At 41.9% G+C, this 24,430-nt stretch overlaps 1 protein-coding gene across 1 annotated transcript; it reads right to left on the bottom strand.

Moving 5' to 3' along the window:
• Nucleotides 1-2,066: 2,066 nt before the first annotated feature.
• On the bottom strand, nucleotides 2,067-23,259 carry cdc34a (cell division cycle 34 homolog (S. cerevisiae) a). Its single transcript, XM_074635450.1, has 5 exons — nucleotides 22,775-23,259; nucleotides 9,195-9,281; nucleotides 8,434-8,531; nucleotides 5,876-6,010; nucleotides 2,067-4,929 (listed from the first exon to the last, which is right to left on the bottom strand). Exons 1-5 carry the CDS (start codon nucleotides 22,955-22,957, stop codon nucleotides 4,707-4,709), a joined length of 726 nt encoding a protein of 241 aa, XP_074491551.1. The 5' UTR covers nucleotides 22,958-23,259; the 3' UTR covers nucleotides 2,067-4,706.
• Between the last annotated feature and the right edge of the window lie 1,171 nt (nucleotides 23,260-24,430).

The raw sequence follows: 24,430 nt of genomic DNA, 5'->3' as shown, positions 1-24,430 counted from the left end.
TTGTGGTGACTGATTTGTGTAGTCTGGTTGCATGTAATGCATCACAGATCAGCACCAGTCTTGATCTAACAAGACGAGCAGCGCTGCGAGGCTTCACTGAGGCTCAGCGCTTCTTTAAACTAAATGCCAACATGCTCACAGTGACAATGCCAACATGTTGATGTTTAGCAGATACGTTTGTTCACACAGAGAGAGGCACTGACAGATGATTTGCATTTAATTCATGCAAAGCAGCGCTACATTAAGCAGTAATGAGCAGAACTCACTTACCTTGTCTTCCAACACTTTTACATTTTCTAGAGTGAAGGGAACAGAAGACAAGGAAAAAAGAAACCATGTCCATTTAGAAAAGCAATTTCCTAAAACTCCCCACTTGTAATAGATGAAAACATGGAAAGCATCAGAAAATCCTTTTAAAGTCTCCACCACCCTCTGAGTCCAGCAGGGTGACTACTGGGTACACATCTCATCATGCACTTTCCTCACTCTGAAGTTCCACTAAAAGGTTTTTAAAGAGGACCTATTGCGCTTTTTCTAAGGCTGTCGATCGATTAAAATATTGAATTGCGAGTAATCGTATGATTGTCCATAGTTCATCACGATTAATCGCACATTTTTTTTATTCAAAATTTGTTAAAAATGTACCTTAAAGGGAGATTTGTCAAGTATTTAATACACTTATCAACATGGGAGTGGGCAAATATGCTTGCTTTATGCAAATATATGTATATATTTATTATTGGAAATCAATTAACACAAAACAATGACAAATATTGTCCAGAAACCCTCACAGGTACTGCATTTAGCATAAAAATATGCTCAAATCATAACATGGCAAACTGAAGCCCAACAGGCAACAACAGCTGTCAGTGTGTCAGTGTGCTGACTTGACTATGACTTGCCCCCAAACTGCATGTGATTATCATAAAGTGGGTAGTCTGTAAAGTGAGTATAGAACCCATTTTCATTCACATATCTTGAGGTCAGAGGTCAAGTGACCCCTTTGAAAATGGCCATGCCAGTTTTTCCTCGCCAAAATTTAGCATGAGTTTGGGATGTTATTTAGCTCGCGTCAAGCTAGTACAGTGTTTGAAATTAACTTTTTTGTCCACCTGCTACTCAATAGATAACCATTGTTTTTTTGGCTGGTGAGTGAAGCAAATCTAGCAGCCTCTTGCATATTTTACCAGCACTTGGTTGGTGGCTGATGCTAATTTCCAACCGTGAGCTAGTATGACATGGTTGGTACCAATGGATTCCTTAGGTTTTCTAGTTTCATATGATACCAGTATCTTTGCACTAGCGTTAAAACTGAGTCCGCTTCAACCCAAAAATTGCAAGTTGCGTTAATGCGTTAAAGAAATTAGTGGCGTTAAAACAAACTTGCATTAACGCACTATTATCGCGTTAACTTTGACAGCCCTAGCTTTTCCCCTTCCCTTTAGTGTGTTATATCGTTTTTTGTGCATGTTAAAGGTCTGCAAAGTTATAAAGCCTAAAGTCCACGCCAAAGGGAGTTACTCTCCCCACAGAAACACTGCTGCTCCTGAACTGCCTGAAACGCCTCGCTTGAAGTCCTGCTTTTCCTTACATAACGTGGCGATGTCACCAAGTAAGACATTTGCATAATACCTGCCTAGCAGGTAGTTTCGCACGCTCTCAAACAAAGCTAGTTAGACCGGAGCTGGAGCAGTTGATCAATCAGAGCAGACTCGGGAGCTCAAACAGAGCGTTTCATTTAGAGGGTGACAGGGGTGCTGCAGTACAGCCAGTATGAGAAAAGTAAAGCTTTTTCTGAACCTTAAATCATGTAAACATGTTCTAGTAGAAACCCAAAATACAAGTATGCAACTGAAAATGAGCATAATAGGTCCTCTTTAAAAAAAAAAAACATTTAATGAAAGTGAAGGACACCGGTCTTACCTCTCAGAGTTAGCCCTGAGTTTCAGTCACTCAACGTCATTTCAGTGTCTACAAGAAAACAAAGGAAAGGTGAGAATGAGACCTTTAAAACTCATGTCAACCATTTACCCCACACCTCAATAAAAAAAAAAAAACAGTCAATATCTAATAAAGATCTTTATTTCAGATTTTAAATAGATTTACAAACCATAAGAAAAAAAGAAAATATAAACAAGAAAAAAAAAACATCAAGTGATCGTCAAATATCCACATGTGCATATCAAGGTAGAGATTGTAAACAGTCCTTTGAAGCCAAAAAGTGAGACTCCCCGGGGTCAGGTTCACTCAGCTGGAAAAGGATTTGTTTGTTGGTTGGTTTGTGGTTGTTTTTGTTTCCTGAGGTTCTAGTACTTTTCTGTAATTAACTGCTGGGGTTTTTTTCCCCTCAGTGATGCTGCCACCAATCAGAGCTCAGAGAACTGGGGGGACGAGTGGGAGGAGAGACGATAAAAATAACAGTAGTTTGACAAAAATTAAATCCCATTCACCCTAAAAACGTCAGAAAACAGAGGGGGAGGATCGTTCATAGGTTGCGTGATGGATCAGTCAATTATCGATAACTCATTTTTGAGCATTCAGGGCATGATAAAAGGCTAGAATAGTTACTGTGTGGTGTGCTGTGTCAATTCGGTTCTGCTGTTGAGCTATAATAAGTTTTTAGTCGTTCTTCCATGAACAATCCTGGGTTTTTAAACAATCAGCACTTAATACATATAGGAGTAAACATCGCAGCTCATACCACAATTTGGAAATGAAAGATTACATCAAAAAAGTAAATGAAGCCCCCCTCCCAAAAAAAAAATAACAGACAACCCTCAGCCCATTCACAATGCAACAGTTTTAGATTAAATTGAGTAGAGGACTTTTGCCCCTGGACACAACCCCGACCCTTATAGCAGATCTAAAACCACAAACACATCATAACAGCATGCTAGTGAAGAACCACATTCTCCTGTTCACGCTCAAAGATCAACCCTTATGCCCAATTCCTTCTCAATTTCTGCTTCTTCTCAGCACATCTTACAAACGATCGGTGAATATTCACACACAACGGAAACATGATTACAGCGATGTTGAGGATTTCATCGTAAATACTGTTGGGTGGTGGTGGTGTCTTTTGAGTGTGCGACAGAGCACTCCAGTTAGGAGAGAGGAAACCACACGGGGGGGCCTCTGACAGTGTAGACTGAAAACAAAACCCCCGTCGTCATGAGGCCATTTCCATTCTTCTGAATCACTCACACTGCTACCTGATCTCCTCTGAGGTAACAGGGTTCATTTGAGTCAGGTGAGTCAAGATGGCTGCGGCCCCGGTCGAGCATTTCAGAAGGGGGGGTGCAGTGCCGGTACACTGAGCCGCCACTAGGGGGCGAGCTCTGATGAAGGCTGGTGTACAATCTCTTCAGCTCTGGAGACTTGTGCTCCTCTTGAGTTAGAATAACGAACCAGCCACAAACATAAAGACGGATACGACACATGTCCCACTCTAACCGAGCACGTCAGTCAGTCCCTCACAGGTTGTAAGCTCAGGTCAGACGGTTGAAAGGCTCAGCTTTACTGCCACGTTTAAAGCACTGCATATTAAGTAGGTTCAAGCACGGACTGCATAGATTCTTTTTAAATACAGTACATTGGATTTCATGAGCAGCAGCAGGCTCAGCTAGCTGTTTCTTAATGCACTAGTAGCACGTGCTTGTACGATGAAGGCTGCGTGGCAGTCAGAGGACGTTTGTGGGATCTACATTCCAGTCTTTAGTTCAGCTGTTGGATCTTATACCTTTCTCACTCGCACACTGGACAAATCTGACAGGTGCTGCTATAAATATGCTTGTTCCATCAGGGGGGCGCTGTTCGCACGGTGTCCCCCACCTGAGACCTTGAATATCTCCCTTTGCCACCTTTCTTTGTCTTTGACCTGCTGTCTGTCCCACAAGTCATACAGATCTGTGATATAAGGGAGTGAGGGAAGGCACAAGGGAGTGTGAGCTTCTTTTTAAATGGATAACTTCCCTGTTTGGAGCAGCACAAGCCCGAAGGCTCAAAAAGGTCAGAGGTGAAGCATGGCAGGGCTTCGCTAACCAGAGGTCACACACATGGCTCAGAGACAGAAGTGACTCAGCTTTTCAAAAACCACACATACTGTGCGCCATTTTCTCTAAATTAGACTTCCTTTGCAAAAGCTCCTAGCTTGTTTGACTGTGATCTGATCTGACCTGCGACGTTACATTCCACCCTGCTGATGGTGATGTCGAGAAAAGGCGTGACCGTTCCTCCGCCAAATGCTCTACAAGAAAACTTGGCCATCGAACAGGCTTTGTTCCACTCAGAGCCGGAGGAAGGAACAGGTCTCGGAGCTAAAACGCTTTTAAATCAGTTATCAGACAAACAGAAGCAGATGAGGAAGTACTATTATTGTTGTGTTGCTATGTGTGCATCGTGTGTAACCTCTACTCAGACAACAAATGAAAAAAAGAAAAGAAAAGAGAAACATGTTAAACAAAAACAACTCTGTAGCTTTTTTTGTCTTCGATGCATCAGGTTTTAGTGTGCATACTGTGACTGCACATGTGACAGAAGGTGGACAGGGGTGGGGGGGGGCGGTGCTAAGTGAGGACGAGGAGGGGTTGATTCAGGGAATGAAAGTTCAGTCCGTGACGAGAGGGAGGCGTGTGTGGCGGGAAGGGTGAGGGCAGGGACTGGTCAGAGACGAGGGGAAGGGCGGGTGACATCATGGGAAGGCGAGGTCAGGAGTCCTCGGTGCCCGAGTCGTCCTCATCGTAGCAACAGTCCTCGTTGTCGTCCTCGTCGTCGTCCTCCAGCTCCTCGTCGTCGTAGTAGTCGTCGTATAAGAGGTTGGAGCCGTCGTCTGTGGGCGGGACTTGGGTGCGGACGCAGTACTCGTCCAACGTGATGGGAACCTTGACGCCGTCCCGCTCTGCCTCAGCTTTGGTAGCCACCACCTGCTTCCTGTGAGGTGGAAAGACAGAAAAAAACAGATGAGGCAAGAGAGATCTTCCGTGCTGGTACTATGGCCCTGTTCTAGGGATTTTGACTAGTCACAATTTAATTTTAGATATCTAAAAAGGACAATGTAGATATCTTCAATTAAGGGGAATTAAAGATATATATGGCCACATTCTTTTAACAGTGTGTACGCAAATGTGTCCTGGGCCACATTAAGGACAACCTACTCACCTGACGTCCTGCTGGGATCAGCGGGGTCTCACTGCGCTTCTCATGTGAATAGACAGGCAGACGCAAGCGCTTGTCTGCCTCGCAGCATGGAAACGGCTTCTGTGCTCTACTGTATTCTGTATGTATTTTATTAAAATATATCTGATCTATAGGCTAAATAACTATCAGAACAGGCACAGGAAGTGTATTATAATCATATTGTCGGAGATGTGTTGTGTTTTTGTCCCGGTGCTTTGCACGGATCTGACCAGCCCGCCCACCCGCTTGCTTGCTCTCATCCCCGCTCTCTGAAGCTCTGTACGTGGCTGTTGTCTGGCAAAGGCAGCGGTGTTGGCGGCACGGAGGTCCCCGGGTACCGCCGATACAATGACCTTTATTTTTATGTTAATAAAATGTACCCGAATTCATGAATATGTAGGATATTACTACTGACATTCATGTAATATTACATTGCAAAGTCTGCTGTGTTAGCCATGTGTTTACTACGTGTTTATTTGCATATAGAGCGGGGAAGTGAGATCCGATCACAAATGGACGTATGTGGAGACACATTTTAATGCCAGGTGTGAACAGACTTAGAGCTGTCCACTTGTGATCTGATCACTCAGGACGCATGTTGAGGCCAGATCTGAACAGGGCCTATGTGTACCTGCTACACTGACAAGCTCCCATTTGAAGTGTGAAGAGTGTGTGCGTTTTTTTTGCCACTCTTGGATACCTGATGATCTCGATGTATTCTCTGTCCTTGCCCTTGCTGTCCCTCCACTTGCGGTACATGACGGATGCGTCCACGTTGGCCGGGGAGAAAGTGTTGGGCTCGTTCAGCAAAGAGATCACACTGAGCAGAATGGTCCTGAGAGAGACGTCAGAGAGAGCGGAGACAGATTAAAATACAGGAAAACAATACAGGAGGAGGAGGAGGAGGACAGGGGAAGATGGAGGTAAGACGAGACCAGAGACATTGAGAATGCAGGACAAAGAGGTGTACAGAGATGGAAAGAAAGAAAGGACACATGGATACAGAGAGGGGGAGGGGGAGAGATGAAGGTTAGGGTCAGACAACCAGTCGGCTAAACCTCAGAACATCCATTTGTCTCTGCTGTCATCTGTTGAATTTAGCTCAAAGAGCCGCTCATTAGAGATACTGACAGACAATGGTGTTATGCTAGGGCTGTCAAAGTTTACGCGATAATAACACGTTAACGCAAAATTGTTTTAACGCCACTAATTTTTGTAACGCATTAGCGCAACTTGTGGATTTTAGGTTGTAGGTTTCTTTTTAGGTTGCTCCAAATATGCACTACATTTTGGTGAGGAAAACGGTCATGGCCATTTTCAAAAGGGGTCCCTTGACCTCTGACCTCAAGATATGTGAATGAAAATGGGTTCTCTGGGTACCCACGAGTCTCCCCTTTACAGACATGCCCACTTTATGATAATCACATGCAGTTTAGTCATAGTCAAGGCAGCACACTGACACACTGACAGCTGTTGTTGCCTGTTGGGCTTGAGTTTACCATGTTGTGATTTTTCATGCTAAATGCAGTACCTGTGAGGGTTTCTGGACAATATTTGTCATTGTTTTGTAAGCATATTTGCCCACTCCCATGTTGATAAGAGTATTAAATACTTGACAAATCTCCCTTTAAGGTACATTTTGAACAGATAAAAAAATGTGTGATTAATCTGCGATTAACTATGGACAATCATGCAATTAATCGTGGTTAAATATTTCAATCGATTGACAGCCCTATATTACACATCATTTATACTTTACTTTGACTCCAGTGAATCAACTTGTTGTACTTGTAATCCCAAACCAGCTCTCCCTTTTCCTTGAGACAAAATGTGGGACTGATTTTGTTTTTGTTGTTGTGATCCTCAGCTCAGGCGCTGCAGAGGGCCCATTACTTTATAGTTATATCCCGCTATGAGAGTTTGTCTCTGCAGAAAATGCATAAAAGAGAAAGCTGCAGGGTTCGTATAAATAAACCTGTGTTAAGTAAATATATGAAATAAAGGGTTATGAATTATACATCATGTTTGGAGGTTTGCTGCATTTACACTGCAGCAAGTTGGTTGGCAGTTGATCTCAAACAACCGTCTGGCTTCAAATGATGTCCAGAAGCGAATACTTACATATTATTAGCTAATGGTCTATTAGCTGATAATCATTCAAATCTGTAATATCTGTAATAATAGCACCGCTATTCCTAGATACTACATAATCTGAGATACATAACAAATGGAATGAAAAACTTTGGAGGATTTGGCGATTGGACGAATATATCGACAACTGGCTGAGTGTATCGCCAGTTGTTCTTTTTGCGATCTTTCTCATTTTATTTTGCAAATTTAGTGGTTTGCCTCCGAAGAACGAGTAAGAGCCGCTGCTCAGTGGGCAGATGGCACGGCGCTAAAACGAAGTGTGGAGAAGCGAGACTACACAGCGACGAACTCTCGTTCAGCGAGCTAACCCAGTAGCACAAAGTGGGCAGCAACAGCAGAGTGAGACAGTGGGTGAATTAAGGATTTATTTAGACCAAACTAGAGCTGGAACATAAAGATAAACCGAGACAGTTTTGTTAGTTTTATATCGTTTCTGTTGAGTTTGAATGAAGCATGTTTTACGATGAGTTAACAAGGCAATTAAGCTAGTTCGGCGAAAGAGAGAAACTTGAATTTAGAAGGTGTATGGTTCTATTTTTCTGTTTAATAAGGAAAATAGGTGTAAGAATATTTCCCTTCTTGACATTTTGTGAGTTTATTTTGTTTATTTATCAGGCTAAAAAAGCTAAGAGATGCTTGGGGAACGTAGCAAACTCACCACTCGAACGCATCTTCGAGATGAAACTGCGCCACAAATAGCCCAAAAAGAAGGAAAGTCTTTGCAAGTTGATGCCACAACAGGCTGACATCTAAAACCTGCTTGGTAAGTAGGAAATCAAGCTACAAACTTAAGCTGGAGGTCAGTCCTAGTAATGCTTACTTCCAGCAATTTGTAACAAATTGGCTACAAGCTGCATTTAGTCTGTATTGATTGGTGGACAATGAGAAACTGGAGGAAACGTGGACTGTAGAAGGAGGCTAGTTATGTGACATCACATTAAGGTGCAAAGCTACTGGAAAACAACGCCTGCACAGACTCCCAATCTTGTCCGTCCACATGTCAATCGCAGAAATGTGGACAGTGACAGAAGAATATATCGAACAGCAACCCTGCTTATCATTTTGTGTGTTGTTCTTTGGCAGTATTGAGAACATTGTGTTGTGTACCTGACGTTCTGTGTGGGGTTCCACCTCTCTGAAGGCAACTCTCCGCTCTGTGGGTCGTCCACTGGTGGGTGCAGGATAGAGATGCACACATCCCCGTTCTAGAGAGAATACACCAATACGTTCAGACAATAGTTTAGTTATTAATAAACTCATACAGATTACATTGGACACATCAGATACATTGGCCTGTGGTGAAATAGAAATCTCACATTACACTGTACTCTTCTACTCTGGAGTTTCATTCAATCATTTGTATTCTCTCCTGCCTTCAAATTAATCTTTGATTTGTGAAAGGAATGAAATGTTAGAAGTTCAAGAGTTTCATTTGAAGGCACCATATATCACATACACTACAACCAGAAATAAACTGGGACACATTTATAATGTTTACGTTTAAAACTGTGAAATTGTGTATATATACATATAATGTAGATTTGTGACATCACAAATGGACAGAAATCCTGACAGCTTGATTCTAAAGCACAGTTTCTGAATACGGGCTGTGTGTATGTCTCCATGGATTGAGTGTTTCGATACTTTCACAGTATCTATATAGCACTTAAACCTGCTTTACAATGAAAAAAGACATGGAAATCTCACTTTTTACAATATGGGACCTTTAATTAAACATTTAAAAAACCAGGACCTAGTGCTATCTTATACTCATACATACCCCACATGTATGACATTAGCTCACTGGTGTATTAATAAAAGCTATGAGGAGCTCCTGTTGTTCAAGGATTTATACTAGTCACAATTACCTCATAAATGTTGGGGTGCCACATCTTGGTGAGGAAGCGAAAGGCAGGTGGAGAGTACGGGTAGTCGACGGGGAACTTGATCCGGGCCTGAGGGCGAGAAAAGACACATATTAGGCAGGCGGTTTATCTACACTTCTCCCTTGCCAACAGACGAGTCATGACTACTTCCCTCCAAACTATTGCTGTTGTTTGGGAGTACCATTTCCACTGACTGGGTCAAAGGAGCCTTGCTGTCTCAAATGTACACCCGGAAAGTAAAGGGCGATTGCTTTAGCCATAGCTCGGCCGCTGCATTTAATTTTAGCGCACTGGTGGTGTTGTTTGCTTTAAGAAAACCTACAGTGTACATAGTTTTGCTTAAAACTACTCTGCTTGTGGACGCAGTGTCCCAGGGGTAACTGAATCCAGAATGCAAGTCTGTACAATGCCGCAGAAGCAACACACACACACGTACAGAGACAGCTGCCGGGGGGAGAGAGGGTGCTTCATTCCCCACGTTTATTCCTCACAAAGACCTCTGCTTGCAGCACTGGTGTCAACAAGCAGCAGCTGAATGAAGACCTCCACAATCGTGCTGATCAGCGTCAATAGTGATTGAAAGAAATCTATAAATAGTAGCTGTAGAGTCATGGCAAACCCTACTGAGGTGGCTGAGCATGGAGGAGCTAATGACAGTGTAATGTAATATGGTGTGGAGGGAGGGAGGGAGGCTCACAGTGCATTCAGCTGCAGAGTGTGTGGAGCTTACAGACACACCGGTGGGTGAGGGGGGCTGCTTGTATAAAGACATTGTGGGGGTTTGTCCTCTCCAGCTGTCACTGCAACCCAAGACAATCCACTACTCACACCCGTGCTCCGCTATTATATGTCCTCGCATTGAAACCACACCCCCACACACACTGTATAAATGCGGCTATGTGTAGAGGACCCCTCCTCCAGCTCCATAAGGCGTGCCTTGGGTGGGACGAGGGGGAGACACACCGACTACACTGATTACACACACGCACATCACTCACAGCATGAAACCTTCTGCTTATCCCTCCCGTCATACACACACACACACACACTTGTTCACATTTGCTGATTCGGCATGGTCAGCTGGTCCTCACCACAGTGAACCGACGAGCGGGAGGCAGGGGGGATCGGCTGCATGGGAGCGGGGAGGTGGTGGAGTGGTAGTGGGGGGAGGAAGGGGGGGATTTCACTTGGAATAAAAGGGGTTGTGCTCTATATAATACTTGTACTTAACATTAAGTCTTATCCCTCTTTGCGTGCAATGTAGCATTTAAACCAGGCTGGATGTAGCAGGAAAATATCTATGCTGAAAGTGTGACCTGTTAAAGGTCACAGAATCCGTCTGCTGTTGACAGAGCTGTATTTCAGGTTCTGTTGTCTTTACAGCGTGTCAGTATGTCCTGACTTTCCATCAGGGTTCTCAACTAACTTTTTTTCACCACCCTCCCAGAACCGTCCCGAAATACAATCTAAGCCATCCCGAATTTAAAATCTTTGTTTTTCTACATTATCGTTAGTTAAAATTAGGGCTGTCAACCCATTAACATAATTAATCGCACGTTTTTATCTGTTCAAAATGTACCTTAAAGGGAGATTTGTCAAGTGTTTAATAACAACATGGGAGTGGGCAAATATGCTTGCTTTATGCAAATGTATGTATCTTTTTATTATTGGAAATCAACTAACAACACAAAACAATGACAAATATTGTCCAGAAACCCTCACAGGTACTGCATTTAGCATAAAGAAACATGCTCAAATCATAACAAACTCAAGCCCAACAGGCAACAACAGCTGTCAGTGTGTCAGTGTGCTAACTTGACTATGACTTGCCCCAAACTGCATGTGATTATCATAAAGTGGGCATGTCTTCAAAGGGGAGACTCGTGGGTAACCATAGAACCCATTTTCATTCACATATATCTTGAGGTCAGACGTCAAGGAACCCCTTTGAAAATGGCCATGCCAGTTTTTCCTCTCCAAACTTTAGCGTAAGTTTGGAGAATTATTTAACCTCAGACAACCTACAAGCTAGTATTACATGGTTGGTAACAATGAATTCCTCAGATTTTTCTAGTTTCATATGATGCCAGTAATAAGTTGCATTAATGCGTTAAAGAAATTAGTGGCGTTGAAACTAATTTGCTTTAATGTGTTATTATTGCGTTAACTTTGACATTTTTTTTTATGTGTAAAAAGTAGTGTGAAGAAGATTTTGCATATGGCTCCCAAAAAGCTAGAACCAGCCCTGCTAGCTGGGGTTCTTAAAGCTGCTGGACAGGACAAGATGCACTTGCCACAGACAAAATGTGAGGGAGAAATGTCTTCGCAGCCTTATTACCCAAAGGGGATGAAGAGGAGTAAGTTAAATAAAAAACTGGTTAATATTAGTAACATGATTTGAGCTGTTGCAGAGTTTTGACTCCTCATAGTTAATGTAACGTTATCGTCCGCTCACCCACTGTAAATGCTAACGTCGGCTGCTGACTGGTTAGCTGGTTAACTGTAACGTTACTGTTAACATCAAACAGTCTAATGTCAGCTGTTAACATTAACTACTATTAGGTGCTAGTAGTTAACAATAGCTACTAGCAAGCTCAACGTTACCTAACTGACTTGGGTTGAATTCCACGTTGGTGCTATCGTGAAGTCAGAGGCCGGCAGTATGTACCGTGTGTGTATGTACGTGTTTATGTTGTAATAATGTTGTTGTTTAATAAGAACTGTGTGTGCTCTGCAAAATGTGCAATCATTTCATTGTAACATTAGAAGGGTAGGCTATTTTTCTTGGAACTCTCCTCCCAAATTTGTCCCAAAATTAATTCATCCTCCCCGATCAAATTTTTTTTCAGCCCCAGGATGACGGGACGTTCTTAAGCTCGTGCCCTGCTTTCCATACAAGAGCAACATTTGTTGTATTTGGTGTCTTACGTGACCCTGATTTGCAGAATAAACCTGCTCTCACCATATAAAACCAGAGCGGAGAGGAAACGCTGACACAGTCCTGAGAGAATGCCGCTTGTAAGAACAAAAAAACAAAATCCCCGGGTCTGAGTGACCCTGCCAGAAAGCTGGCGGCCCTTCAGAGCGCAGGGCTCAGGCCAACTTTGTACACATTACAGGCTGGCAACAGTGCAACACATAGTGGCCAGCCAGGAAGGGGAGGAAGACAAGGGCCAGAAAACAACAGTGAGAGCTTGGTTTGTCTTCCAAAACAATATCAGCAAGCATCAAGATCATATCTGTCCACTGGCTGGGAAGTAGGCAAAGATAATCTTATCTTGTGTAATCGGGATATTCACATCTGTCCACAGTCGGTTGGACATGGACTGTTGTCCAATTCAGAAGGGGATGGAAATGGTGTAAAAGAGAACTAGAGGGCATTCGGCTAAACGTAACGCTGTGCCAACCCTCCCAGTGGGCAAAGTGGTTTATGCTCGTTTGAAAGCCCTAGACATCTTTAGTTCTCTTGCTTTGTTATGGATTTTTTTTTTTTAAATCACAAAACACAAACAAAATTCCTTTGGCAAAGAACCGTCTACCCATCCAGTTCAATCATTCAACTTTTTATGACATCTTGGAAACAAAAAGACGACCGGATATCAAAGAAAACACACTGTGTCCAACTTCAAAGCAAACCAGAGCAACCCAACTCTTTGGTGACTCACAGGGAAATGGCACCAACTACTCAGCATTGCTGCTTTCATTACGTAGGATCTTTATGCCGTACATATTTGAATATAAAAAAGTATCCCATATGTCATTGTGTTACTTTGAGACCTATGCATTAACACTTCCCATTAAATAGCTTCATCCATCACAATCCTGCGAGTCTGAATGCAAGCTACAAGTAAAGCGAGAAGGCGGGGTTTGCATTAAGGCTAAGCATGAGCATTGATCCCTTTGAGAAGGTAAAGCATGATTTCACAATGCATCTTACCAGGAGGCTTTAAAACCATATTCCTAGTAACACAATGCCACAAACACAAGAAATGCATACAGTCACCATTCAAGGCTCCATGATACTATCTAAATAAAATGGACAAAGTCAGGAGGCTAGAGAGAAGGGAAATATATGTGTTCCTTATGGTTTCTAGAAGCACCAACTATAGATATAAAACCATTGGATTTGTCCTGAAGGTCGATCCAGGCAATGGGTGTGTTCGAGGCCGTATTGGAGACCATTAAGGTCCGAACACACCAAGCCGACATCATAAAACTAGTGGCGATGAAGGCCGACTGTTGCGTCGCCTCACGTCGCGCTTTTGTCTTGGCCGACAAGTTGCGTTAGAACACACCGCAAAGACTACAGCGCCTGCGTGAGTGGAAATAACTCCACACCAGTAGGTGGCGGTAGTCTGTATTCGTCATTCAAAAAGGGAAACCGGGAGACCGAGGACGGCGAATATACAAGCCGTTGTAATGATACGTACATGAAACAAAGCGGTGTTTCCGTCAATTTTCACACCACTCTAACTCACCACTTAGCTTCATTCCAGATGTTGTTGTGAAAATATCCGTGTATTGGAATGATCAGATGAGATGAAGATGAAAAATGAGAAGAGCCTTCAGTGTGGCCTATTGACTTTACTTGTTGGCTTGCTTTCCTTACTTCCGTTTCTCTTCTCGTGCACTGATTCGTTTAAGCCAATCAGAGTCATTTCTCTCACCAACGAGCTCCGTCGCCGATTCAACATGCTGAATCGTCTGAAAAACCTCCGACATGGGCAGAGCCGACGGTGCGGGACACACTGCAAAAACTAGGCCGACAGACGCTCGCCGACGGACCCAAACTGTCTGACGGCTGACGGTCGGCTTGGTGTGCCAGGGCCTTTAAACTACCAGTAATGTGTGTTCACCAACCAGAAGATGGCAGGTCACACTGGCAGCAGATTGACTTGAGCACCCAGGTGACACCAAACCCTGGACTGATGAAGGGAGGGTGGAGAGGATGGGGTAGGGAAGTGTGACAGAGCTGGGCTAAACACAGACAGGCTGCTCGGTTTGCTCATTTGCTCTGCAGCAGCGAGCAGACAGAAGAGAAGAAACACAAGGAGGAGAAAGAGGAGAGGGGATGATGCAGCAGGGTCTTATCAGCTTCCTCTTTAAGTTTCCAGGGATCATTCTCATGTATTGAATAGATCTATTCCCATCCTTATTATATACTCACATATGACCCTTTCCTGTACAACACCCACTCTCTCCCCTCTCACTGTGTCTCCACTACTGGGAAGGACTTTTTCTCTTCTGCCCATCACAAAGTGTGAGCCTCAGTACACTTTGCTGCGACACGCTACAGCTGACTTGCATGTCATGCCTCATAATTGGATTGAGTACAGAATTAACAGCATCCACGGTCAAAAGGTGAGCAACCCCGAGCAGCTCATTTGAAGTGCAGCCAATTTCCTGCCAAGCACGCAAAAAAAAAAGGACTCATGGAAGGCTCGTTACCGCCAAGAATACAAGATCAATTTCCTCTTTCTGTGAAATCTTGCTTGGGATTGTGAGCTAAAAAAGCTGCCCTGAAGAGAGAGCAGGAACGAGAGTGAACGCGCCCACCCTGTGGAAAATGACAGCGAGGCGAAGTAAACCAGGTCAATGCAAAGACCCTGAACAGAACAAATCATTCTGTTCTCCCCGAGCACCTCTTTGCCTTCTCTACAGACCTGATCCTCACACACCCAGCCCACATTCAGACTGAACGAGGAGGGAAAAGGTCCTTGTGTAGAGCAAATTCCATACCCCTAACACACACATAGAGGTCCCAGAGATTATCATGTTCGTACCCAGCAGGCCCCTGCCTCATTAACTTAACTCTTGAGGAGAAGGTTGAGGAGAAAGAAAAAGATCAAAAGCTGAAGTTTGTAACTATGTCCTGTTTTCAAAATAAGGTGTTAACAAAGGGAACTGTATATACAAAATACATATGGACATAAGACTGATTGGATAATATTCACCAGAAGTATAAAACATTACATGTCCCTTATAAATGAAAAGAAAATACCACTAATTTGTGAGGGAAATATATTAATAAATAATACCCGACAATGACTGATATATTTGACTTCAGAACATCTCAGACTACATCCTTGCTGAAAATCAAACATTTTTACTCTATTAATTTAGATATTTTCCAAAGTAAAAGTCTCTAGAAGTGTATGATTAAACTTTTTTTACATGGTTTAGTGTTAAAAAGTAAATAATAAATCATAATATCGAATAGCAATAGTTGTAGAATCGCAATACATATCGAATCGGCACCCAAGTATCACGAAAGTATCGAAACGGGAGACGGGTGTATCGTCCCAGCCCTACTAACAGCCTGTACAGCTATGTTTCAAAGTGGCGATTACTACACTGGTGGCTCATTCAGGAAGAGAAAAAGAACACGTGGCCAGGCCTTCAGGGGACGGTTATAACTGTCTACTGGGGCCTCACGTCACGCTCACCTCTATTCACAGCAGGCTCTCCTTTCAAAAGGGGCACCACTGCAAGGAAGGGCTCTGCTTGCTCTTGATCTGGCAGTTTCTGTATTCCCCCTTCTTTCCTCTGCTCTGCTCTCGTTTCTCTGTGACACAGCCAGAGGGGGAAACATGACTCCGGCAGCTCAGCCGGGCTCGGCCCAGCCTGAAGCCCTCTGCAGCTGGGCTGGGTCCTCTTGCCTGTTCCCTCCCCTCCGCCGCTACTGCAAGGCTAACATTGAGCTGGTGCAAATTATGTAGCATGCACCCAAGGAGGAAGGAAGGAAGGCACAGAGTCAGCTGCTCAACAGGACTGAGTGTGTGTCGACTGAGTGTCTGGAAACGAAAGACAGGCCCGGGCCAAAACCAAAGGGCAACACCCCTCTTTTTCATGTTTGCTGTGAAGAAGTAGTCCGTCAGTGTTTAGTAGAAAACCACAAGACTGAGATGTGAAAGATGTTCTGTTTCACAGTATATTTCGAGTTGCAGAGACCCCATTTACGTCATAATTACATGCAACAAAAAAAAGACAATTAAAGCTGCCAGGTGCTGACACAGCAATCACAGTCACCCATCCAATTTCACAGATCCCAGGCTCTTCCCCAGCAGTGCAGTCACTATACACACACACAGTTTATGTTGTACATCACAGTGACCTTATAGTTGTGGCTATAAAGTACAGTACCCCTTTTCTGCTGTTCTGGTCAATATTATGTTCCTGCAATAGCTGCAGTTTCAGGACCGCATTTCTAGGACCGCTTTCTGTCTGCTGCAACGAGATCTCACAGAAATGGTCTACGTGAAATGACCACGACCTCTTAACACCGCATTACGTGGTGGTTACCACAGAAACAATTCAGGTTTAGACAGCAAAGCTTGTTGATTTGTGGCAACACCACAAGTGTTTAACATGTCTCCATGACTTCATCCCTACAGCCTTTGTCATTTTTAGTACAAAGTAGTGCAAAACATCACTAATTCTTCCTGCCCTTCGTCCGCCATGTTTGTTTACACTAAAGTCACGTTTGATGGCGAGAGATTTCGCAAGATTACCGGTTTTGAGTGTCGGGACTGTTGTTGTTCATGAATGGAATCTGTTGGTGTGTGTTCTGCTTTTTTTGGCCAAATCATTGCTCTCCACACACAATAGGAACAAAGCTGTTAAATTTATCACAACATGTCATTATGTGTGGGGTCTCTCTCAGTTTCAACATCTGTTAAGATTTGAAAAACATTTTAATGTAGGCCAGCCTTAACTTAACCTTTGCAAACTGCCTCCCTGTTTGTGCAGTGGAGGACGACAGATTCGCAAAAGGTCTCAACAACTCTTGAGAGAGAGAGAGAGAGAGAGAGAGAGAGAGAGAGAGAGAGAGAGAGAGAGAGAGAGAGAGAGAGAGAGAGAGAGAGAGACACAGGCAGTCAGCACAGTATTAAGCTTATTTAAACTTAATTAAAATGGTAAATCAATGAGTATTAAACTAGCATTTACACTGTAGACAGTAGGCTTCATGAAAAACTAGGGTCCAGACATGTGGACCTAGGACTACGGTCGTGAAAGTGCAGCTTCCTCTATTGCAGGAAAATGCTGCTACACGACAGAAAACGGAGCAGGAAGAGGTCAAATCTGCCAAATGTCAACTAACAGACTCTGGTGTCACAGAAAAAGCAATGTCTAAGTAGAGTTTATGGACTTGCACACGTCTTTATGGCCGGCCTTGTGGTTTTATTAACCCAATAAGCCGATCAACATGGAGAGCACAGAAGCACAGTAAATGTGGTGGGTTTTGTGTTTTATGTTACTCCACCATACTGGAGGGGATAGCAATACAATATACGTGTTTATTTATAAAAAAAAATTATTACAGAGAAATTGAGAGTTCAACAATAACTGAAAGCTGAATTATGTTATTAGTTCCAGCAAAAGTAAATCATTTTGGAATTTTCTTTCTGTTTGTAGTTGGTGTTATTACCTTTTATAGAAACCATTACTTGACAAAAATCAGAACCTCAGATATGCTGTACTTTATGCCATGTTAGGTAAAGCCTATTGGTTGAGCCTGGTAGGGGCCGTACACAGCCCAGGCCCCTTGGAAAGTACAGTAATTCCTTGTGGCTTGTTGAGGAAGGAGTTCATGGAGTTACAGAGGCTCCACAGCAAATAAAACACTTTTGATGAGACCAAGACAATCATAGCAGCAAGGGAACGTGCTTGCCCTAATTTTTCCAGATGACATGTTAAATACTGGCAAGTAAGCTACTATGGTTTTAGAGTGACTTTAACAGGAGGGTGACTGACTGTGTTCATAAAAACACTGACGTCTCACTTCTTGATTTTGTGAGACTTCCCCCGGGGTCATGAAAATACAAAGAGAGAAGACAGATGTTAAAGAGAAACGGAAAAAATAACAGAGAGAGAATCAAAACGGTCACGGATCAGAGATCTACTTGAAAACACACTGACATAGAAATGTTTTTATGTTTTGGTCAGGATTATATGACTTGATCAACAAACAGTTGAAGTAGACCAAAAACTTGAAAGACTTTCCATTCATTTCAATTGTACAGTTTAAATATTATTCAAAGATGTCCCCATTCCACTGTTTCCATATTTAAGCCTCAGATTAACATTATATTCAACCTAATAAAGTAGGTAGTTTAAAACCTCATAGTCACTGTACTGTCTGGACTATCAAACTGAATGTGTACAAAAACAACACACATAGTGAGTCACTGTCCAAACACTCCTTAAAGTCTGTACACAGTGAAAGACACCCAGCTAATATGCTTTATACATGTCCCAGGACCAGAGGGACAGTCAGTGCTGTGGGACTGACTGTCCCTCTGCCAGTAATCATCAGACACTCACAGCCTGGAGGGATACTTCACATGACAAAGCAGAAGGCACACACACAAAGGAAATGTCTCAGAACCAATGAGTGAACGTCAGGGCCTATTGTGAGACCAACAGGTCATAGGTATTTATTATGATGATATGGACCTGTGTTTACTTATGAATTGTGGACCTGGGGCCCAGTGAAACTCTGGGTTAGTTAACCCTGAGATGTGGGAAACTTAAACTCTGAGTCAGTTACCATGGCAAATGACTCTGTGAACCTAAAGTTGGGGACACACCAAGCCGACATCAAAGAATCAGTGGCGACGAAGGCCACCAGTTACATCGCCTCATGTCGCCTTTGTCTTGGCCAAAAAGTTGCACTCGAACACACCGCAAAGACTACAGCCGACAGCCAGTTAGCACGTACATTCTGCGCCTGCGTGTTTCTCTCGATTACCACTATTTTAAGGCCCCGACACACCAAGCTGACCTTCGGCCGTCGGTGAGCGTCTGTCGGCCTAGTTTTTGCAGTGTGTCCCGCACCCTGGGCTCTAGTCTACCCATGTCGATTCAGCATGTTGAATCGGCGGCAGAGCTCGTCGGTGAGAGAAATCACTCCGATTGGCCGTTCAGCTTAAACGAATCAGTGCACAAGAAGAGTGAAGTGAGGAAAGCAAGCCAACGAGTAAAGTCAAGAGTAAAAACACAGAGGACTCTTCTCATTTTTTATCTTCATCTCATCTGATCGTTCCAATACACAGATATTTTCACAGCGACATGGCCATCTGGAATGAAGCTAAGTAGTGAGTGAGAGTGGTGTGAAAATGGTCGGCAAACGCCGCTTTGTTTAATGTATGTATCATAAAAACGGCTTGTATATCCGCCGTCCTCGGTCTTATGGTTTCTGTTTTTGAATGACGAATACAGACTACCGCGACCTGCTGGTGTGGAGAGTTATTTCCTCTCGCGCAGGCGCAGAACGTACATGCTAACTGGCCGTCGGCTGTAGTCTTTGTGGTGTGTTCAAATGCAACTTGTCGGCCAAGACGAAGGCGACGTGATGCAACGCAACTGTCGCCCTTCATCGCCGCTAGTTCTTTGATGTTTGCTTGCTGTGTCTGGGCCTTTACGGAGCCAGACACGCCATTTTGTTTCCTCATTGATTCAGTCGTATCAAAGTGCGTATCGAAGCGCATTAATTAGGTTTACTGTATGTCAGAATTTACCTGTTGCCATGATGAATCGTAGTATCGGAGCTCCATTGATGGTGACATTTTTCATTCACCAAACAAGAGCTTAACTCAGATTTAACATATTCAGAGTTGAATGAACCGACTCTGATCACCTGTTCTGGAGTTTTCCATCTCAGGATCATTCAATTCAGAGTTCAGGCTGAGGCTCAGAGTTTGTTTATCCTGCCATCTAATGTTGTATGAATGACATTTTAATATGTCTCGGTTCACTGTGTGCCTGCCGTCATAATGTATTCATCATGGTGTGACTCTTCGAGAGCAACACCCTTTTGAAATAAATACCTGACTCAGCCAGGTTTCGTATGACGTCATTACCTGCCCTGTTCTTGATGAACAGGCAGCTGCAGCATGTCAGAGGACTGTTTGTTTATTTGTTTGGGTAACCTGGATCAGAACAGGGTGGGTTTTTTTGTTCCTTCTTTTTTTCGTTTGAATATGGCAAACTGGTTGGATGGAAACCCAGCAGAGAACAATGAGTCACAACCATGCGGTGGATTTCACAGCCAGGCTGTGCATTCCTGGCCCGACAAAGGAATCCTGTACACAGCAGCACCCACACGGAGCACCGTGTACGGTAGCCTGGCCGGGGCCCTCTGCTTGTGTTCACAGGCTTGAAAAAGACCAGAGGCTAAATGAACAAGCTTCTCAAGAACTGGAATAACAAAGCTTGGTGGTTTACAAACAGAGAGCAGTTACAATACGCTGGATAATCTGAACACAGTCGAAGCCTTCACTGATATATTACAGTTTAGCTGTAACATGGAAACAACTATGGATAATGCGGGACTTAGCATTATGAGCCCACCACAAAAAGCCCACTGTAAAGAGACCATGTACAATTTGAGTATGGTCTTTCAGGGCCCTGACCTACATTATTCTTGTCTTTCTTTCGCAGACAGACAGCACCATTATGCCACCTTAATAAAAGCCCATTACTCTTTGAATGATGTCCAATAAAACAACTATCTAGGGCAAGTTTGAAGCAGCATTAACAGGGGTTTATTTCACTTTGCCAGACAAAGTAATAAATCAAAGTGCTCACTGTGTGTAAGCGAGAATCCCCTCTCAGTGTTTTGCAATATCATAAGTTGATTTTCACACCCTCATTTAAGTTCGAGACAAATAAACAGTAGGCGCCGCTTTGCTATGGCAACAAATGCAATGCTGTTCTATATTTACAATGTAGGTGTGAGTCTTAAATCAGATACTGTAGCTCAAACTTTTAGGATAAAAACAGTACAAACTAACAAGGTCAAGGGTCATAGCTATGATTGCCATGAAAATAAATGTAGAGCTCACATTCCTGTCAGCCTCGAAAGATCTTTAAGTAGTTTTTTTTTTTTTTTAAACCAAGACAATTCAGTAGTTAACAAGTTAGTGGAGGCTTTGTAAACTGCCAACCCTCTTTGTCAACAACACAGGAAAACATATCTGTGAAACCTCTCAGGGGAGGAAGCATGCAAAAAAAAACAAATTAAATGTCTAAGATAAATTAAACAAGCTAAGATTATACTCTCTGTATGACTGACTTTGGAAGGTCCTGTCTTTTTTATTTATCCATATCCCATTATCAAGCTGTACAATGTAACATAACATAAATTATCTACATGTCCTTTAAAGAAAATAAAGGCTGTAAGAAGCTGCTGTAGTCTACATTTCAAAAGCAAGGTTCCCACACATCATGGATTGAGTTGATTTGAATATACAAACAAAAAAAAGGCCTATTCAAACTAGGGGCTGTTGTGTTGTAATGAAAAACACCAAGGGAATGATTGAATTAGTTGGCCAGATGATGAGTTTATGTTAAAAGGTTGAGGCAGTTATACTAATAAAACCTTTTGTTTCATATTGACACAAAAGTCTGTGATCATGTGCTGACTGTCAATTAATCTCTATTTAAAGGGGAAACAAAGTTGTAATGTTTATAAACTGTAAAATGTCATGACTGAGTTGATATAAAGTTAATTTGCTCATATAAGAAAATATAACTAATAGTCAATATGATTAAGATAAATATGTAAGTGAAGAATTGGTATTGTCATTAAGTTATATTATAAGTAATGAATTGGTATTGTGATTAAGTTATATTATATGTAATGAATTGGTATTGTGATTAAGTTATATTATATGTAATGAATTGGTATTGTGATTAAGTTATATTATATGTAATGAATTGGTATTCTGGATTGATAACAAATTTATATTTTGATAAGGATAATTCTATCAAATTAATTTATATTTCTGTATGGCACAGATTAAAGGTAATATTATAGTTAGAATAATTATAAATAATAATAATTATAGTTAGACAAATTTAGGAAAATGTAATTTGAGTATATGTATGGATCAATAAGGAAGCTGGTTAATAATTGACTTATGGAGAAGGGGTGGGATTAAATAAGTTTATACTTCTTCTCACTCCTTTTCGAATAGGTTTAATTTTTTTCTTTTATCTTATACTTTTATTAATTTTTATCTTATGCACTTTGTGCTCTTTTATCTTGCTTTTAAAGATGTAAAGCACTTTGAATTGCTTTTGTGTATGAAATGTGCTATATAAATAAACTTGCCGTGCCTATGTAAATCAAGGCATCAAATGTTTGACAATTTATTTTCCTTATGCTTTTCATTGTATGTACTTGTTTGTATGATCATTCTTTTTATTTATTTTTATGTATACTACATGTTCGAAATACATTTTTTAAATGAAATATCAGTAATTAATTTATTTTAGTTAGAATAATTATAAATAATAATAATTATAGTTAAGACAAATTTAGGAAAATGTAATTAGAGTATATGTATGGCTCAATAAGGAAGCTGGTTGAAATGAAGTTGAACAAAGACTTAAACAGGGACCAACTAGCTTAACGTGTTTTAACTGTTACCGGCTGTTGTTTGAAGACACGGAGGCTATAGTTAACCTTCCTTTATGAGTAAATTACTCTTAAATATAGGCTTAAATACAGCAGCTAAAGAACAATAGATCTAGCTAGCTCACATTTAGCTACTCACCTTAAAGTAACCACCCTCGTAGTGAGTGTTTGGAGGTCCGAATATCGCCACTTCCCAGTTGTACATGTCCGACTCGTCCACCAAAGTTATCTTGAACCCTTCGACCGGCTCGTCTTGGAGACTCTTCATCTCCAGCATCAGTGCTTTCTGTGAACTGGCTACATGATGTCCATGCTGAGCCATATTCCAACAAAATATCTATGAGCAACACCACCAACCACAGCTGTGACTGCTAAAGCAAGGAAGAAGACAAAGCTAGCTCGGTTACAAACAATAGCTCTCAGTGTTTAGAGAAGAAAGGAGCTTCTTCACGCAGTTAGTTTCCGGTAATATGGCTCCAAAACAACTGGATAAGAAAAAGAAATCGCGTCGGGGTTTTATTTGGTGAGAGCTGGTGCTGCTTCCTCTGTTGTTGTGAACAATCCCGAAGAGCCCCACAGTTATTATTAACAACCATTTAACAACCTCCTGTTGTCAAGAGCAACAGCAGCATACCATTCCGCTTCCGGTTACAGCTTTCGAAATAAAACCCCCACTCTATTTATTATTATTTTTGAACAACATGTAACAACTCGCAACTTCATTGTGTTTTTATAATTATTGTTGTTGGTGTATATTTCAGAGGTAACCTCTGTGTTTTCAGTCATGTTTCATTGTCTTGTGCTCTAAAGCTGTGAAAACCATACCATCAGCTCGTTGGTGTTCTATATTTAAAGGTCCCATATCGTGCTCATTTTCAGGTTCATACTTGTATTTTGTGTTTCTACTAGAACATGTTTACATGCTGTAATGTTCAAAAACCCTTTATTTTCCTCATACTGTCAGCCTGAATATGCCTGTATTTAACCTCTGTCTGAAACGCTCCGTTTTGGCGCGCTTTGACAGAATTGCAACAGAATTACTTTGCTAGGCAACAGCTTGGGTCCATGTGTATATCCTGTCAGCCTATGACATTCACATACACTGCAACCAGGAATAAACTGTGACACATTTAGAATGTTCATGTTTAAAATTGTGTCACGGGTCTAAATATTGTATATTCGTGACATCACGAATGGGCAGAAATCCTGACAGCTTGTTTCAAATGCAGAGTTTCTGAATACTGTCTGTGTGTATTTCACTGTGGATTGAGTGTTTTGATATTTTCACAGTATTTTTATAGGACTTAAGCCTGCTTTATAATAAAAAAAACATGAAAATCTCACTTTTTTATAATATGGGACCTTTAAAGGCAGAGCTGTTCTGGGAGGAAAAAGATAATTTTAATATACATTTCATAATATGAACTTCCTACTATGGCCCTACTGATAAAAACTACTTTAAAAATAATCAAATGACAATATATCGGCCAATTGTAATTTTTAAATCCTACACCACAATCTTGATCCCTTAGATTTTTTTCAAGACTTTTGACAAAGATACACTATTTGCTCAAAGTTACCGTTACCCAATATTATTGGGGTGTAGGGGTGGGTTATTGAGGTAACACTGTGTTTTTATTATGTCAATTTTGTGTCGAATTAATCACTTTTCTGTTGGTTTACATGCTATTTAGAGTTAGCTCTAACTAAATGCAATTTAGTCGAAAGATACTTATCTAAATTATTGAAATCAGCTGCACCTATATATTATCCGCGTGCGAAAATACACAACAAA

The sequence above is a fragment of the Sebastes fasciatus genome, chromosome 5 (assembly GCF_043250625.1).
Source record: "Sebastes fasciatus isolate fSebFas1 chromosome 5, fSebFas1.pri, whole genome shotgun sequence".
NCBI lineage: Eukaryota > Metazoa > Chordata > Actinopteri > Perciformes > Sebastidae > Sebastes > Sebastes fasciatus.
This window is presented reverse-complemented; position numbering and strand designations above follow the sequence as displayed.

Bases quoted from the DNA above. Each gene is read 5' to 3' on its own strand.
- cdc34a (XM_074635450.1), bottom strand. From the start codon at position 22,957: ATGGCTCAGCATGGACATCATGTAGCCAGTTCACAGAAAGCACTGATG. The intron at 9,282-22,774 runs GTGAGTAGCTAA...TCTCGCCCTCAG, and splicing joins ACGAGGGTGGTTACTTTAAG to GCCCGGATCAAGTTCCCCGT. The intron at 4,930-5,875 runs GTATCCAAGAGT...TCCACCTCACAG, and splicing joins GAATACATCGAGATCATCAG to GAAGCAGGTGGTGGCTACCA.